This window comes from Quercus robur, chromosome 9, assembly GCF_932294415.1.
Source record: "Quercus robur chromosome 9, dhQueRobu3.1, whole genome shotgun sequence".
NCBI lineage: Eukaryota > Viridiplantae > Streptophyta > Magnoliopsida > Fagales > Fagaceae > Quercus > Quercus robur.
This window is the reverse complement of record NC_065542.1, coordinates 40107664-40125973: the sequence shown is the minus strand read 5'-3', so window position 1 is coordinate 40125973 and position 18310 is coordinate 40107664. Positions and strand designations below refer to the sequence as shown.

The 18310-nt window shown below is 35.7% G+C and overlaps 1 protein-coding gene and 1 pseudogene across 2 annotated transcripts; one reads left to right on the top strand and one right to left on the bottom strand.

Annotated features, from left to right (window-relative positions):
• Window positions 1-5204: 5204 nt before the first annotated feature.
• LOC126698326 (uncharacterized) lies at window positions 5205-8705 on the top strand (annotated as a pseudogene).
• A 620-nt stretch (window positions 8706-9325) lies between these two features.
• Window positions 9326-18068, bottom strand: LOC126698325 (general transcription and DNA repair factor IIH subunit TFB4-like). 2 transcript variants are annotated; one of them, XM_050395475.1, is made up of 11 exons: window positions 17780-18068; window positions 17617-17705; window positions 17250-17529; window positions 17081-17127; window positions 16298-16335; window positions 16151-16196; window positions 14240-14293; window positions 14059-14127; window positions 11205-11281; window positions 10402-10497; window positions 9326-9692 (listed from the first exon to the last, which is right to left on the bottom strand). In XM_050395475.1, the coding sequence occupies exons 1-11, from the start codon at window positions 17808-17810 to the stop codon at window positions 9551-9553; spliced, it is 969 nt and encodes a 322-aa protein (XP_050251432.1). In that variant the 5' UTR covers window positions 17811-18068; the 3' UTR covers window positions 9326-9550. The 2 variants fall into 2 exon arrangements, with proteins under 2 accessions (XP_050251432.1, XP_050251433.1); XM_050395476.1 differs by having other exon boundaries at window positions 9326-9669; window positions 17780-18065.
• Between the last annotated feature and the right edge of the window lie 242 nt (window positions 18069-18310).

Below are 18310 nucleotides of genomic sequence, written 5' to 3'. Positions count from 1 at the left end.
AATAAGCTAAGGAGTCTCAACAAGATGAATTACGTGAAGTGATTGATCCAACTGCTAACATAAATTTACTTCATCAAACAATAACTCATGTCTTCTCAATTAGTAGCGGTCAGGAGGTCTTCAAACTTGATGTGATCAGAGTCCTACTCTCAATTCCAATATGAAACCAACCCATGATCAAACCTAATCCCAAATTTTAGATTATTCATACGTGTATAATAGAAAAAAAAAAAAGTAAAATTTACACAATTCTGCCTAAAAATGACCCACATCTGTTTATGTATAATTATGTAAATTTACAAGTTTGCTACAATAACCATGAAAATTTATGCTGATACTTGTTGTGTATGAAGAAAGAGAAACAATTAAAAAAATTTGATATTTTAATGAAATGTAGTGTAAAATAAATAATCTAATGTGAGGTGTTTTGGAATGTGAGTATCTAAAATAGAAAAAAAAAAAAAAAAAAGGTTCTTATGCTAAAATACACAAGAATTTTTGTACGATCTAATGTGAATGCTCTAAGCAATCAATTAAACGAGCCATTAACAATAAATAAACACACTAAAAGAAGGGTCCGGTTAATTTATGCCCTTAGGGCATACATATAATCATCTATTTTAGAAACTTAAAAATAAAAAAAAGAAAAAAAAAAAAGTTAGTCACATTTTTTTTCTCATAAAAATTTTATAAAATAGTTTATTAATATTCCTCTAACCCTTAAAAGAAATGTATTTTTTTTTTAATATATATACATATACATATACATATATATATATATATATATATATAAAATACACAACATCCAGGGGGATAGCCAGGAATAATTACTTGGGGGAGCCGGGTTGTAGTAAAGATATACTAAAATATAATTCAACCAATTTTCATGTGATTCAAACCACAAAAATTGAAGACTACAACGATAATTTTTTGGTCCTTTGTATGGATATTCTATGTTTCTAGGTTAATATGGACCTATTATGAGAAAAACAGGTCGAATTTCATCTTGTTTGTTGATAGAGAATTCATATATTTATTTACGTGATCTTGGATCATGGTCTATCCCTTTAGATCAAATTTTTGAACATTTGGAGGGACGCTTATCAGACATTGAAGTATCAACATTTGTTTCTACAGATTTCCTAAGTTTTGAATGACATACAACCTTTTCTTAAAAAATGCATTAATTGTTTGTCATTTGCTCATTATTTGGCATCTAATTTCAATCAAAAAAAAAAAAAATCAATTCAAAAAATGATTGTTGAGGTACAAATTTTCGGGCCTTGATTTTATTAGCCCACTCACAAAATACCCACATGAGCCCACACAATATTCTAAACCCACATAAATATTCCCATATATATGTTACCCAAATATTCTCTATGCTATTGGGCCTTCACAAATACTCCGTACACAAGCCCATAAATTGTCATGGATCCTCTCACAAATATTACCCATTATATCCCACATATCATCCAACTTAAATTCTCCACAAATAATGCTCATCATATCACTACCAAAATTGGGCCACAAAATTACATTATCCCCACACAAAGCCCAACATCATTTGGCTTGTGGGCAAAACCCAAAGAAAGCCCAAACTCCCACAATTCCATAAATTGCCATGGGTCCTCTCACAAATATTACCCATTATATCCCACATATCATCCAACTTAAATTCTCCACAAATAATGCTCATCATATCACTACCAAAATTGGGCCACAAAATTACATTATCTCCACACAAAGCCCAACATCATTTGGCTTGTGGGCAAAACCCAAAGAAAGCCCAAACTCCCTAAAGTCCCACTACGATGTAGCTAATTCAAAAGTCCCACTACGATGTGGTTAATTCCAAAGTCTCACTACGATGTGGCTAATTCCAAAGTTCCACAACGATGTGGCTAATTCAATGTCCACTACGATGTGGCTAATTCAATGTCCCACTACGATGTGGCAAATTCAAAGCCCGCTATGGTGCGGCTCTATTTACAAAGCCCGTTGCTACACGGCACTTCTAAAAACCTGTTGCTACACGGCATCTTAAAACCCGTTATTACACGGCACCTCTAAAGCCCGTTGCTACATGGCAATACTTACAAAATCTCAAAATCATTTTACAAAGCCCAAATACTAATTTGGCACTGTTTCTACAAAGCCTAAATACTAATTTGACACTATTTTATAAAGCCCAAATACTAATTTGGCACTATTTCTACAAAGCCCAAATACTAATTTGGCACTATTTTATAAAGCCCAAATATTATTTTGGCAACTATTTCATAAAGCCCAAGTACTAATTTGACAATTCTCTTTACACTATATTTATAAAAGCCTAAATGCTAATTTGGCATCCATTTTACAAAGCCCAAAATAACATTTTGACAAAAACAATTACTTTATACTTAAAGCCCAAATACTAATTTGGTATCCATTTTACAGAGCCCAAAAATAATGTTTTGGCAAAAACAATTACTTTATACTCAAAACCCAAATGCTACTTTGGCACATATTTACTAAATTCAAATATTATTTTAACATTTGTTAAATCCTTAACTCATGAGAAATACAAATTACTCATCTCTCAAAAGAATATCTCTTTCACAAAATTTTATGGGAACTATGTCTATTATTTCCATAATCAACTAACTATAAAGCCCATGAAAATCATCCATGACAAAGCTACTCATCTTGTAGGGTTAACCAAGCCCAAGCAAGCTTATCAACAAAGCCCAACTGGTTCAGGCCAGCCCACACACGAATCTCAGCAATTGGAAAACACGTGAACTAGTCAGCCAAATTTTAGCAACAATTGAACAGTTGGAGCCCCTTCCCATCAAGTCCCAACTTGTTTAATCAGATCAGAAAGCAGACACGTGTCCACCAGGGGATGAATCATTTCTCCACAAGCTGGGATCCCATCATTTCTCAAGTGACATAAAAGGTGATGTGACAAAAAGCTGGGAAAGCTTCAGCTAGCTATTACTTCCTTCTCCTTTAGCTCATTCAGTCAAGAAACCAAAGCTGCCATGACCAGATCAGTGAAGCTCCTGAAACGACACAAAATCAGCTCATTTTCATACTAAAAATATGTATTTTCGGGTTCATGAACCAAGCACATGAACCTCAAATGGGGGAACTTAGGGAAATGTGGTTTGGAGGGCACCAAAGGGGATCCCAGCAGAGTTCTTAGCAAAGGCTCCAAGGTTGACACCTGGCTTGGGGTGGTCCAATCTGCCCTAGGGAACTCTGATTCTAGTTGCAGCATAACCAAGATCATTAGCCTAAAGCATGCTCTAATCCCATTAGCCAAGGCTAATCAGCATTCAATGCTAAAGCCAAAAACCCAGCTGTTATTACCCAAAACAGCAAGAGTCTTCTAAAGTTGAGCTTACTACTCTTAGCTAAAAATTTTAAGAACGATTCTCTAAGGATTTTCTAAACATTGGGGAAGATTTAGCAAGGATTATTTGCTAATCACCCCCTGAAAACCTTGATATAAAGGGAACTCTCCATTAATGCTTCAAAAAAAAAAAAAAAAAAAACCAACAACACACTAAGACATACACCAGAGAGATTCTTCCTTAACCTCTCTACTTAAGCTTTCTCTAAGCTCTGAAAAAGTCTCTGAGTTCTTAGTTTCAAGCCTAGAAACTAAGTTCCCTAGCTCCTAACTCACAAATATTTTCTCATAGCTCTACTCATAAACACTTACTTGTCCCAGCAGAACATTCCAATAGTACTACTATACATTGTTATTCATTACTCATACTACTCACAAATGATTCTCTCTACTCACTACATATATTATATTCATGAGCATGCCATGGTATCATAATGATCTTGCTGCGCTAGCTAGGATCTCTCTCTCTCCCTTCATCTCACACTAAGTCTTCTCCATTATTTGTCATTATGGAACCCATGATATTTACCTACTCATTTAATATCAATGGTTATGATGTAACTGTTATTATAGAGTTTTTCCCTCATATTGTTGTATTAAAAGACTCCTCTCCAGAGCTAACGGATGATAAGTTCGAAAACATAGATATTTCCCTTAGTCTGTATAGTAACTAACGGTTGGAGACTTATCTTGTTTTATTTTACTTTACTGCTGGGCCTTTTTCTACAGAAACATTTTCTACCGTTGGGCTGTTTTCTATAGAAATACTTTACTGCTGGGTTATTCTTACAGTATGTTTTTCAACCGTGTTGACGTGTTCGCTGTAGGGATTGTTTATGGGCCACTCTTGTCAGTTCCAATCTAAGCGCAAGGCATAAAATATAATGAACTTCTTAGATCTTCATTGATAGTCTTTGGGCCGTGCATCAAGCTTATCGTCGAGTTTCGATTTAGACCCTCCGACCCAACATAAATCTTATTTTTCAAGAAGGAAACTTTTTCGCCCCCGACAATGATAAACTAACTTGGAAGAGAGATATAATAAATTATCATATAAAATTCATTCTTACACAATCTCATGGCCCTCACCTCACCTGGACCCACTTAAGAGACAAACAACACAAAAACCAAAAAGGCCGAGTCATAGAGTTAGTGGGTCAAGAATAAAGAATCCAATAACAATAAACACAAAAAGATAAAGTCAAATAAATATAAATTGCTTTAGTAGCAAAAAATATCACATACACATACTTGATATTTCTATTATGCTATTTAGTATTTAGTTCAGTTCTAGAAAAAGAGAGAGAGAACTGAGATGAGAATGATTGAATGAGATACCTTGAGGAATTGAGGTGAGGGCTTTAGGATTTGAGGTTAAGCGATGAAGGATAGGTCAGGTCAGGTAAGTGGCTAGTGGAGCTACAACGTCATGGCGAGCCGAAAAGGCGTGACCGCATGACGTGAGGACTGGGAATTCAGGTAGCATGAATTGAGGCCGTCAAGCAGAGCGTAGAGGCGTGACTGCATGAAGACTAGGAATTTAGGCAGAAGCGTGAGGTGATGACTGAATAGTTTGTTTTGTTTGATTAGGATTAGCGATTTTAGATTTGGGGTTGGGTTAGGCTAGAAGTGCCTCTAGGTTAGAGGAGAAGAATTTTGTATGATTAAGGATTTTGAACTAGTCGGCTGGGCTGAATGTGGACAAATACTTTTGTTTTATTTGAAGTTGTATCGGACTGGTTGTTGAAATTTTTTTTTTATTTTTTTATTTTTTTAAAATACAAATACCCACCTCGTTTTTTGTCCTCTATGTGAAGAAAGAAAAGTTTTTAAGAACCACAGTCCATTACCATTACCATTGCCATTCGCATTCCTATTACCATTACCAACACGCAAACGACAACCTCACCAATCTTCCCATCAACGATAGATTAGGCTAGATTAGATTAAGGTTCCAAGGTTTCGCTCACAACCATGAGAGCCCACGGCGCAGTGGAGGTGGCGAAGACGGTCATAGAGGTTGCCGACGTAGCCTGGATGGCCTTGGAAAAAACCCACCACCACCAACACGAACACGAACACCAGGAACAGAACACCGCAACTCCAGACGAAGAATTGGAGTCTCTGCGATCGGAGAATTGGCGTCTCAAGAACTTGCTGGGGCAGAATCTCAAGCTCCTTCAGAACCTCTCTGAATCCCCTTCTTTATCACATGACTGCCCTCCAGATGTACGTCTTTGTTCTTTTCAAGCTTGATTGATTTCTTTAGTTGTGTGTTTTTATCGTTTGATGTTGAATTTTGTGGAATTCCTCGTGTGGGTTTTTATGGAAGTTGATAATTTGATTACGAAATTAGCTTCCTTCACATACCCTTTACTTGTCTTTTTCCAAGATCCAATATTTTATCAAATGTAATTAGTTGTCTTTGGCTTTTTTCATTAAAGACTTACCAATTTCATTGTTAAATTTTGCTTCCTACTTGTTTTATTTTTGGGCTTTTATCATTTCAAGCCTACTAAGTTAGAGGGAAAATTTAATAAGTTTGCCATAAGACTAGCTATGCTATATTATTTTGGCTGCTAAGAAGCAACATATCCATAAAAATGAGTGTAGTTGAATTGAGACCGTTAAGATGGATAGGTACAAATTTAAGGAAAAATAAGATTCGAAATGAGGAAATTTGCATAAATATAGGGGTGGCCCCTATTGATGAATAGATGAGAAAGAGTCACTTATGATGGTTTTGGTCATAGAGGAGGAGGGTGATTAATGCACCAATGAAGAAGAGTAATTTGATTTAGGTTGAGGGATCGAAAAGGTAGAGGAAGACATAAAATAACATTGTTAGAAGTAGTAAAAAAGGACATGTCCATTAAGGTGGTAATGAAGAGTATAACTTGGGATAGAATAGAATAACAAAAAATAATTCTTGTGGCTAACCCTGATTAGTCTATTGAGGATCTAGCCGACACCACAATTCTAGAGCTAAGACTTGGTTGTTGTTGTTATAATTTCAAAATTCAAATATCTTTATATTGAAAAGTAATGAAATTGGTCGCTCGTGATAGATTCAATTTTTTATTGATGTGCGGTGTTCAATTTCCAATTGCAGTTGTATGCTCGGCTTGTAGCAACTGTGGATTCTGAACACTTCTTGGCTCGCCTTGAATCCCTTCAGCAAGCATCGGTCAATGGAATTAGCTATGAGTTTCCTTTCAAGGAGGCCACAGGTTTTTTAGTTTATTTCATGGGTTTGAAAACTTCAATGCCACATCCTATCTATACCATAAGTAACACAATTTTGATCTTTCACTGGTTTCTTGGGTTTGTTCTTTGATTAGATGCTGATATGCGTTCAGCTGAAATTTTAATCAAAGTTGATGGTGAAGAACCCAGTTGGAGGGTATGGGTCATAGATGAAATGGTCCCAAGCAATGTTGAGGAATGAAGTGGAATTGATGATGAAAAATATGTAGTTGTTAGTGAGGAGCACGTGGTGGATGGGGTTGCCAACTTTATGGCTAGGTGCATTATGTCAAACCCAAAAGCTCAGGTAAATGGCAACCAAAGCCTATTGCTATTTAACTATTTACAGAATTTGACACCAGAAGAATTGCAAAAAAGTAAGTTTTCAGTCTAAAATTTTTGAGCATGCTTTTTCCATCATGATTTCTTAATCCAAAACTTCATAAATTTCATATAATCTGTTATCATTGTAACCTTTTTATTTTGTAGTATAGGGAGTGAGTAAGGGTTTTTTGGTAATAACTGATTTATCTTGTAATCATCTTCTGTTGCTGGATAAGGAAACCAATTTTCATTGGAATCAACTTTGTTATCTGAATCTCTAGCATTTATTAACAGCCACAAAAGAAAATGAATTGGATAGATGTTTGTATGTGCTTTGTTTGTGTACAACATTAAATTAATGGATTAGTTAAATGTCAAATCCATAGAAACGTTCCTTATACCTTGTGTACAAGTGACTCACTTTCTGAGTTTGATGGGGTAACTTTGAACATTTCGCATTTTTCTCAGTGATATAGTGAATGACAGACCTGGCTCTGGCTACTCCCACGGCATGTAGTCTTGTGTGCCAGGAGTGATTGTCAGTGTTACTTATTTTGTGATATTATGAAATTCCAGCTGTTGCAAAGGTGGTAGGTGGTGTCAGCCAACCGGAGAAGGTTTTAGGCATTTGGCATGCTAGGACTCAGTTTTATACCCTGTCCACCTGGGGACTTGCTCTAGCAGGGTGAGTTTAATTTTTTTTTTAAAGTATACAATAAGGATGCTTTGGTGAATGTTATTTTTGATCCTATTCCAACATGCAGTTATGGTATTACAATTCATATATGCTGTAGTTACATAATTTAAAATATTTTACAAAAAATGCATCTTATGCATCACATTTCATGGAAGATCAAAACACAAGACTAGTATTGGCAAGCAAAAAATATATATATATACTGAAATCATTTGTCCTTCCCTCTTCCCCAATACCGCACCAACCCAACTTCCTAAGTACCTATAGGTATGCAATCAGTTACTTGCAAGACCTTTTCGTACAGTTGTACAATCCATCAACCAATTGAGCAAGAGATCACTTTCATCTTTTGTTACATGTTTGAATGCATTACAATGTGTAGACAGTGAATATGATTTTTATGGCATCTTTACATTTAATCATTTAAATTTTAATGAATAGACCCTTTTAAAGCCAATGAGCTATAGCTCAACTGGCACTTCATCCTCCCATACTGGGTGCATGTATAACTTGGAAACTTGCATGATCTGAATTCCAAGTTGTGGTTAGGAGGCAAAGTTTATTATTAGTACCGCAGGTTAAATATCTGTATTTATAGCCCCGGTGTTTGATAAGTTGCAAGGTTTTGTGTATGTGTCCTAATAACAATAGCTCTCAGCTGTGTTCTAATAGAATTCTTAACCTTTGACTCAGCAAAAAGGACTTGAGTATGTGTTGTCTTTGTGACATCTCTTCATTGACAAGGGATTTGTGTTGCAGGTTATATAAGACTCGTGCTGTGTTCAAACTTGCCGCACTGGGCGTTCACACAACCAACAAAGTGGTTATGAGGGCTCTCTAAATATGGCTATTCCATAGCTGTGAACCATATGATTGCAATTGGACATATTAATGCTAGCCTCTTGCGTGTGTGCAGAAAAATCAACTTTATGATTCAACACTTCTGTCAACTGTGGTTATTTTGTTTGTACATAATTGTGAATAGCATTTGCCTTTGAAACTGGTGTACTCCTTCAATGACTTGCTGTTTCCATTGATCTCTAGCGCAACACAACCACCCCCACCCCACCCCCCCTAAAAAAAAAAAAAAAAAAAAAAAAAAAAAATTGCCATCAAGGTATTGGCATCCATAAAGATTTTATGTCTGTTATTTATTTCTTTCTAGCAACACATTGCAACGTGCCAAGAGTTATTCTAATGTGATTTCTTGTATTTGTGAAGTCAAGTTTGCTCAACACCTCCACTTCCGATGTTTTTCCTAAATGATTGTAAAGGCTAGATAAAAGCCATGCGACCATCTCTCAATTTCTCATGCTCTTTATTATTTTTTTGCTTTTCCTTCTGATTGACATGAAAAAGAAAAAGAAAAAATAGAAGTCAGCCGCTCCTGCAAACTTGATACTAACATTTCCTTAACTATAAATTGCATCCCACACTAATGACATTAACTAAGTATAAATATAGCGTTATTGATAAGGTTCAGAAAAACCCATTGAAAAAAAGATGTAGAATTCATACAAATGTTCATATGCGGCAACATACTTGCCAAGATTAAAATAAAAGACAAGGTGCAACATTGTCAATTACCTTTTGGTACAATCGCTAGCTTTTTAGCACAATTTGTTGAATGCAAAATTAATCATTGCTACATCTCAAAACAAAAGTCTGATATGGTCTACTAGCTATAGGGGCCAAAATTGTGATGTATACAGTATACCTAAATTGTCTCAGCAAATATTTTCTGGTTCCCAAACAGCTCAATTGAAAAAAACCAATTGCTAGGAAATTCGAACCAGACATACCAGTTCAACAACACAAATAATTGAACTGTAATATATGGAAGAGCATCAAAAACAGATCATTTTACTTCTGATGAATCATCAAAAATGAATAATTAAAAATACATCTGCTTGTAGAAGAGTAAGATTATGATTCTGGAGTCTTTCTCTTAAGATTGGAAGCAGAGGCAACATCTGTCTGGGCCTGACCAAATACTGACCTGCATGATGTCCAAAGCCACAACTATAATCAAGAGAGGCAAATCAATGATAGAACTAACCTCTCAGAAATGCAGAGCAATTATTGTTTGTTTTTTACAAAATAACTATTTGGCAAATTAATGATGTCCAAGGCAAAAGTAATTTGATTCATCTAGAGAACTATTTTTTTGACACCAAAGATCAAGAGTAGCAATCTACAGTGACTGTTTTCTCTTTTCCATTCATGTTGTTGTCAACCTTACTTTATCATGCAGTTGCACAGTGGCCTAACTAAATAATATACTAACAAATTCTCCTGTCCCCATCTCAAACTCCTGAAAAAAGCTCAACGTAGAAATTCATCACAAACTGTAATAGGCTTCACCATCCAGCTACTGGCAACCCCCATATCCTATTTGGAGAGCAGAAAAGATTTCTCACTCCCTTCAACCCTCAAGTCTGATGATTCAAGACCATATCTCAGGCTTAATCAGAAAGATAGCCTTTTGTGATAGCATTAAGGATATCCTCATAGCAAAAAATTCTTTTAGTTTCTTTGTGATTTTATACTTAGTCCGGTAAACTATCAATTGTCCAAAAAGTTTAGATTGTTAGGAAATGGTGACTTTAATTACTTAACCATTATTCTAACAACTACCAATAGGTTTAGTTTGATTATAAGCGGTGACACTATTGTAAGCAGCATGTCATAAACATCATAATACAACTTAAAAGATGGTATATCTACTCACCCACAGGTTGAACATTTCTTGTGATGCTTACAGAATATGGACAAGCATACAGAACATATGTAGCCCATGTCTATTGTCTTTTTATGGCAAAAGCACCTGCAAGTTTCATAATCTCAATAAGGTGCAAGGAATTCAAAAGGTGGGTGTGTGAGTGTGCATGTATGTTAAATTATTGCTAATACATATTACATATGGGGAAACAAATTAAGATTTTTACTGCTTCAAAGTGATAGCAAATGAGATTGAAGGCTTTGCTTTGATTAAGAAAACAGCCTATCATGACTGATATTAGTAACCCAAGGGTTGTTTCATCACTTCCTATGGTCTTATGGAAGATGTTATATTGTGACAAAACTACATATTGTGACATTCTAGTACGTTAGCTGTATCCACTATTATTAGACACCCAAACAAAATCATCAATCTAGATCCAAAAGTAAAGTTGAGAACTACCCTCTAATGTTTAGCTTTATGTAAAAAATAATACAGATAATCAATTCATTGCACATAAAAACAATATATTTCTAATCGGTTTGAATTTTCTAACCCCCCTCTTCCCCCCACACACAGAATAATTTATCAAATTAAGGTCAGTTGTAGCGCAGGCAGTATATTCAAGGGATAATCACAGTTGCTAAAAAACAGTAATTGATGCAGCTCCCTTCACCAGTATATAGAGTAGATCAGCAATAAAACATAAAGCTGTGACTTTGGTATTTCAAAAAGTAAAAATCCAGAAGAACAGAGGTCATGAAACAACAACATAAAGAGGCACAAATGAAAGACTAAGAGTTTTGACTTACGAGGCACGGAAGTCAACACCAACAGACTTAGGAAGCTGTAGGAAGGTTCGAGAATGCAAATCAGTTGCAAAAACCGTCTGCATGAAACAACAAACAAAAGTTAGCAAGAGTGACATAATAGGAAAAAGGATAATCATATATATATGACAGGCCAAAGAGATCAAATGCAACAAACAAAATTGTCAGAAAATATATATCACTAATAGTAAAGGCAGATCTTCAATAAGACAAAAGAAAGCCAGCTTCATCAATTCCTTTTTATATAAAATCTGAATGAATTTTGCTTTTCAAAAGCAAAATATCTCAAAGTTATTAAAGGTCCACCAAGTTCTTGCTAGATTTTCTGATTCAAACCAAATCAATTATGTTGAACCTAACAATAAATATTCACTTCTAATCTGAAGAGTTCTATAAATTCTGAACCAAATACCGAAACAGCAGAAAAAAAAAATTTGCCATGGTTGATTTAATATGTACAAGAATATCATTGAGGTATAAGACGCTAACAGGGCTTAAATAATGCTTTTGGTCTGTTCTCGTGCCAATATGTTCGAGATGCTTGATAGCTGTAATTTGTGTGCTTAATGTTGGTGTACATTAAGCACATGGGTAAATATTCTCTTTTGTATACATCTTGTATACATGGGTTGTGCCCCTTTGCATTTAATCACTGGACTATTTACTTATCCGGAAAAGATTAATAAATAAAAATCCCAAACTATCCACAGCACTGATAGAAAAGCGCAGCCAACCGCCCCACATCACAACACAAACAGAACCCCAACCACCACCAGCAATCCAAATAGTCCCAAATGTTGTCAATCAATCAGCCACAAATAGTGGGAATGAACTTGCTGCCATAACCCCAATCCTAGGCATTGGTCACAACAAGTCAAGGCCACCTTAGTTGTGATTGCCATGTTTATTCAGTCCACACTGTTGCTGCCAAACCTCCCTAGCCATGAACATGCTCACCAAACCACCAGCTTGAAGCTCTGTCATCAACCCATCGCTCTGCCTTCAACTTTGACCACAAAGGGTCTTTTCGTCACACATCCCAAACCAGCTTGAAGCTTTGTCATCAACCCATTGCTCTGCCATCAAATTTGACCACAAAGGTTCTTTTCGTCACAAATCCCAAACATCTCCAAGCGCTGTTGAGACAAGCTGGCGCCAACAAAGCCTACAGTGGAGGCCAGCTTGCAGCTGCCACCACCAAGCCTTTCAACCTGGTTTTCTAAAGTTTAAAACAACACCACTTGGTTTTCTAAGGATTACAACCCAACCCATTAAAGAACCCCTACAAGCTCTTCAACCTGACACCTTTACTATTAAAAGAGAGAAGAAGAAAAAAGTCCCAGCCAGTCCAAGGTTCACAATCCATATCGTGCCACCATGAGCTACTCTTGACGAGGTTCCCACCTAGGGTGAGTTGGTGCAAACAATTAATTGGACATATTAATTCTAACTGATTTTGTTGGATCTGATTGATTGTGATTGACATTGATTGATGCTATTAGAGGGATTTGATTTTTATTTTCATATCTTATGTATTTTGAGTTTATTTTCTTTCCATGTTGAATCTAACTATAAGAGTTTATTAAAAAACCCTTGGACTCACTATTGTAAATAGTTGATAAATTGATTTATAAAACTTGGGTTGGAAGTTTTCTTCCAGTGCTTGGTAATGATTCCAATCAACCATAGGTGGTGATTTGTAGGTTATATTTTCTTTTTTCATTACTTGGCGGTGATTCCTAGGTCCTATCTTTTTGTTCCCTCAAACACGAGTCCCTTTTCGAGTGATCATTGTCATGACACCATTATCCTTCAACAGCAACAAAAATCTCAAGATCTCACTCTTGTGCGGGCTTCATACCCCATTGTTATTAAGCCAGATATGAGATATTACCTAGAATTCAAATATCGGTTATCCAAACAACCTATGAAGAACCAAAAAAAGAGCAGGCCACATTGAACAAGAAACAATGTCTGTTTTGAAACATTATCTGAACAAACCATGTCCAAGTCTTTCCCGTTGGAGCTACACAAGTTTGGCCAACCTGAGCTTAAGACATGCACAGGCCAAGTGATATGATAGTAAACTCACTAATTCGGCACCGGTATTAGATTTTATTTCAGGTTTCATGAACCAAGTTATTTGAAAATGCAATGGTTCTTTTGAAATGCTCTCAACAATATACACATCAAGATATAAAATTTTTCAAAGCATTACAGAACGTTATAACCAATGCTGATTTTAAGTTAACCTATGACCAGTTAACCATGTGTAGATCATGTAGCCCCGGTTTTTGATAGACAGGAAAATCAACATAAGCAAGGAATTTTTTTCAAAGCATCACAGAACATTATAACTAGTGCCAATTTTAACCTATGACCAGTTAACGATGTGTAGATCGTGTATCCCCATTTTGATAGACAGGAAAATCAACATAAGCAAGGTAACAGAGTTGTAAAGAACACTGTATATTTGTCATATGTCGTGCCTCCCAATTGGTGGAGTCTAATTTGCATTTGCAGTGACTTTTCTGAGTTGTAATCAGCAATATACATAATCAGGAAAGTAAGCTCTTTCAAATGTTCATCAGATTATTGGAAAATTTAGCAACGGACAGACAGAATTGTAGTGTTTATCTTGAAGATAATGCAATTTGAGCTTCCCCTTTATATATTTCATGTTATAGTCCAAATAGTCTTGAAATTTGCCAAGCATATCACATAATATTTTAAAATAAATTATGAAGTTCGTACAGGACAAGCAAGCTCAATCAGCAGAGAACAAGATACAGGACTACAAATTGAAAGAACTTTGCCAAAATTATACACAACCTACCGAGAGATATTGAAAGAGCCCATCCAGTTGCTGGGGTTTCTGATACACACCACCAGTTATGTAAGAAGCCTGTTGTTCACAAACATTAAAAGCAATCACTGAAGTAAACAGAGGGCTGATGCTAATAATAACTCATGTCTGGCAAAAAATTCATTAAGAATGCGTGCTAAAGACAAAGTACCTGCTGTAGGAAGGCAGAATTGTTAGAACCTATATAACAAGAATCTATAGGAACCTGCAAAAGGAGCACATTGATTTCACATGAGACATCTTTAACTTGAAAACAAAAATGATAATTCAATCTATTAAAAGATGTGAAGGATCAAAAATCTTATAAGAGGACCTTTGTACTCTCCCAATGTACCTAAAGTGATCATAATCTACATGCTACTAGTATGCATACAGTTTAAAAAAGATATCTAAACTTGACATCCAATTGGCATGGCAGTAACCTGTTCAACAAAGCTTGAGTTACTTTGATAGACAGACAATTTAATAAGCCATCATATATCTCACACAGCATTGAAAAAACATGAAATTACATACCCTAATGTTGTTGACACATTTCAGCACTCGCTGATAGTAGTTTTTTCCCACTCAGAGTGTTAGAACATGTCAAAAACAGTTTAACAAAACTGAATGATGACCAACATTTTCCTTTAAAGGCTAAATTGTCAGACAAAGAAGCTGAATGTTTAACAATCAATAGGCCCACTTTTCGACTTTTAGACTCCTGGTTCACACAGCCATATTACGAGTGTATATTTATAGGGGATGTCTCAACCATGGGGTACAATCTTATTTGATAAACCCAATATTTCACATGGACCCAAGAGAACATTGTTATGTGTCAAGATTATCCCGTCTCAAATGCCTAAATCAAATTTATGGCCCTTTTATTTATTTTATTTTATTTTTTTCATTTCAAAATAATGATCAAATTCAAGTCTTCACCACATCGTTAAGATGAGATTTGCAGATACTTCACTTACTATTATGACTACGGAAAAGGAAAGAAAAAAAAAAAAAAAAAAAAAAAACTAAATCTTGTAATAAACTACCATTGGCAGTGAACCTTGCATTTTGGTTGCTTAGCTCCATTCAAAATTAAAGGTTTTGAATAGCGCTTGAATTTGTTCAATTCATCAGCACTGTCAACAGAGCCAAGTTGAAAGTACAAACAGGTTACAAAGAAAATGAACAAAAACCTGAGACAAACAGGGAGAAAGTACACGGTGGTCACAAGTTGGAAATTTTTGAAAGGGAATTAATAAGCAGGTGATCCAAAGAGGATAAAGGCAAAAAAATTGACAAGGGGATAAAACAAAGTAGGCTAACAGGAGAGGTTAGATAACTTGGTGAAAACGAGGTGTTTTGAGGAACTCATGTGAGTCGGAGTTTATTACAAAGCAGTTTAAAACAGTGGATGCCATGTTGGCAGGGAGAAGGACGGGAAATTTAACAATCAAGACCTGGGTGGTTGAAGCACAAACAGAAGATTGTCAAACTTATGTTAGATAGTAAACTGGATGCAACTCTTATTGATGATCATTATTCTCGGAACACACGCCAATTTATGGTACTTGGTAACTAAATATTCTTTAACGAGTATGGCAAAAATGCAAATGCATGGTAATCAGCCACAATTCTCATTCCAAAGTAAGATTTACATATGATGGTAAATCACAATTATTTTATAGAACTATGGCAAAATGAACTACATTTGCCAACTAATTCTTGTCCATCTATAGCAAAATGCATAGTATAGCTTTCATGCTCAACAACCAAACAATAATAACAACTTAGGGACTTTGATTTTGATTATTCCTGAATATGCTCCACATATAATAGCCAATTTTTCATATTAAATGTTTGGGGACCCAAAACCAGAGCCATTTATGGTACAAGTTAACATCATAAGATATCAAACTAGAATTCCTAGAAGCATTCTCAACCTTCATTGGAATTGAAGGGAAATTGAATGAAAGACACCGGACTACTTCCAAATACTGATCCAGCCATTCGCAATCCAAAAATTAGATTGTTGTAAAGAGATTGTTAATAAGACATGTTAAAAGCTTAAACTGCATACCATTGAACGCTGTGCTGAGAATATTGAATTCATGATTGCAACATATCTGGAGAAGGGGAGAAAAACTTTCAGAGTAAAAGCTCAACCAAGCAGTACAAAAAATATAACATAATAATAAAATACTTCCAAAGATTATAAAGAACATACTGTTCTGGCCCATCTGACGATCCCTGCACACATAAAATCTGCTCCCATATGTTAGTAACTTTACCAGAGAAATATACCATTAAGTTCATGAAAATCCTATAAGAATGTGATAAAATGATGAAACATCAAATAAAGATAAAAATAGAAATAGAAATACAAAAAAAAACCCACAGAAGGTTGGCTCTAAGAAACAGAAGCAATGCACATGCATATATATAATTGGCCTTGCCAATTGCTCTGATCAGGCCAGCCACATAAATCAATCTGGATGATAATTCACATGAGTTTGGTAAAATATATGTCAACTTTGGATGATAACAAAAGCTGTTTAAGTATCATATCACCACAGGTAAACATTTGTAATAAATCAAGAGTTTGTAGAACCAAAAAAGAAAAAATTCTGTTTAAGATCTTAATGGCGCTCGCATTCATTGTCAATAATTACACTTTTTAGTGCATCAATGACCAGGATCATCTTTATATAAATTTTTGCAAAGGCAGTAAAGAAGGAAACATAACAAAAACACTATAGGAATCACTAACGGATAACTGTAGTTTTTAGTTTTTACAAACCTGAAAAAGGCTGTAGTAGCTATTAACATATCACATATTTTCTAAAGTTGTATTGTCAAATAACAAGATTATTATAGCACATGCATATCATCTTGGAAAACAAAACCCCACAGCTCCACGATACATGGGCAGTTAAATGAACAAAATAAATATCAGCATCCCAACTTAGCAAAAACCGTAAGAATTAAAAATATGAATAGTAATACTCACTCGAGGATGTGGATGGAGTGGTCCTGAACGAAAAACTCTCTGTATATCTATTCATGGAATGAATGAAGCGAAAACACTCCATTTTATTTGTATTTGTATATACAACACATTTTTTTAATTTATACACACAGAATTGACAAAAGCTGCATCATTATAAGGATTAGGATACAACAAAGAGCCATGGACAAGGAGCCCGATAGCAGCGAAGATGTGGTGATGGGTGGTAGAGACTGTGACTGTTGCTTATTCAATTGCTCATCCCTGGTGACAAAGTCTTCCAATTTCTTCAACAACTCAGAGAAGAGAGCCGGGAGCTTTCCGTTCTCGATGCCGGGGTTGGTCGACAAAGAGGAATCGTAGATGTAGTCGCAGGAATTGCATCCCGTAGCGATCACTGCGATTTGGTTGATTTGGTTGAGAAGCAGAATCGAGTTCAAAAACGAGAGCACCTGCAGAAGAAGACCAATCAAAATTATTTTAGAGAGAGAGAGAGAGAGAGTTAGGGTTTAGGAGAGAGAGAGAGAGAGAGAAAGTACGTGAGAAAGGAACTTGGAGAAAGGGAGAGAGGAAGTGCTCCAGAAGAAAGGGTTTGTGTCCAATAGAACCACTAGCAGGCTGACGTCATCTGCAAATTTAACAAAAACATCAATGAGAAGAAGAAGAAAGTAGAGAGAGAGAGAGAGAGAGAGAGAGAGAGACCTGCGTAGAGCTTTGTAGGAGCGGAGGGCATGACTGATTGTGATTGAGTAAGTAGGAGGAGCTAGGAATTGATTTTCGATTTCGCGGGAAGCTTTGAGGCTACAAATGGGGATTCTCTCTCTGCACTGCAGACCACCCCACCGGACACCACTTCCACTGCCAACCCCTTTCCCTTTCCCACTCAGGATGTTTCGGACAATTTATATTTTCACTTATTTCTGCTTCATCGAAGGATGATGGAGAGTAACCTAAGATAATTCGATAAGAATCAGAGTTGCTTCACGTTTGAGGTAACAAAATTAATATTAGTATAAATAATTAAAAAAAAAAAAGACATATCAATTAAATAAATAACGGTATAATATCAAGACCTTTAAAAACATACCGGGTAGGCTATGTACATGATCTCTATTTTAGGCTGTGTTTGGTTGCTGGAAAACGTTTTCCGGAAAATACATATTTTCCGGAAATGCTAATTTCCGGAAAAGGAAAATGTTTTCATGGTGTTTGGTTGCACTTCAAAAAATTTTC

What these genes read in the sequence shown, in the direction of transcription:
- LOC126698325 (XM_050395475.1), bottom strand. Translation starts at nt 17,810, where the DNA reads ATGCCCTCCGCTCCTACAAAGCTCTACGCAG. An exon ending in TCTCCAAGTTCCTTTCTCAC is followed by an intron (nt 17,530 to 17,616) that starts GTACTTTCTCTC and finishes CTTCTTCTGCAG; the next exon opens with GTGCTCTCGTTTTTGAACTC. An exon ending in GGTGTTGACTTCCGTGCCTC is followed by an intron (nt 10,498 to 11,204) that starts GTAAGTCAAAAC and finishes TGAAACTTGCAG; the next exon opens with GTGCTTTTGCCATAAAAAGA.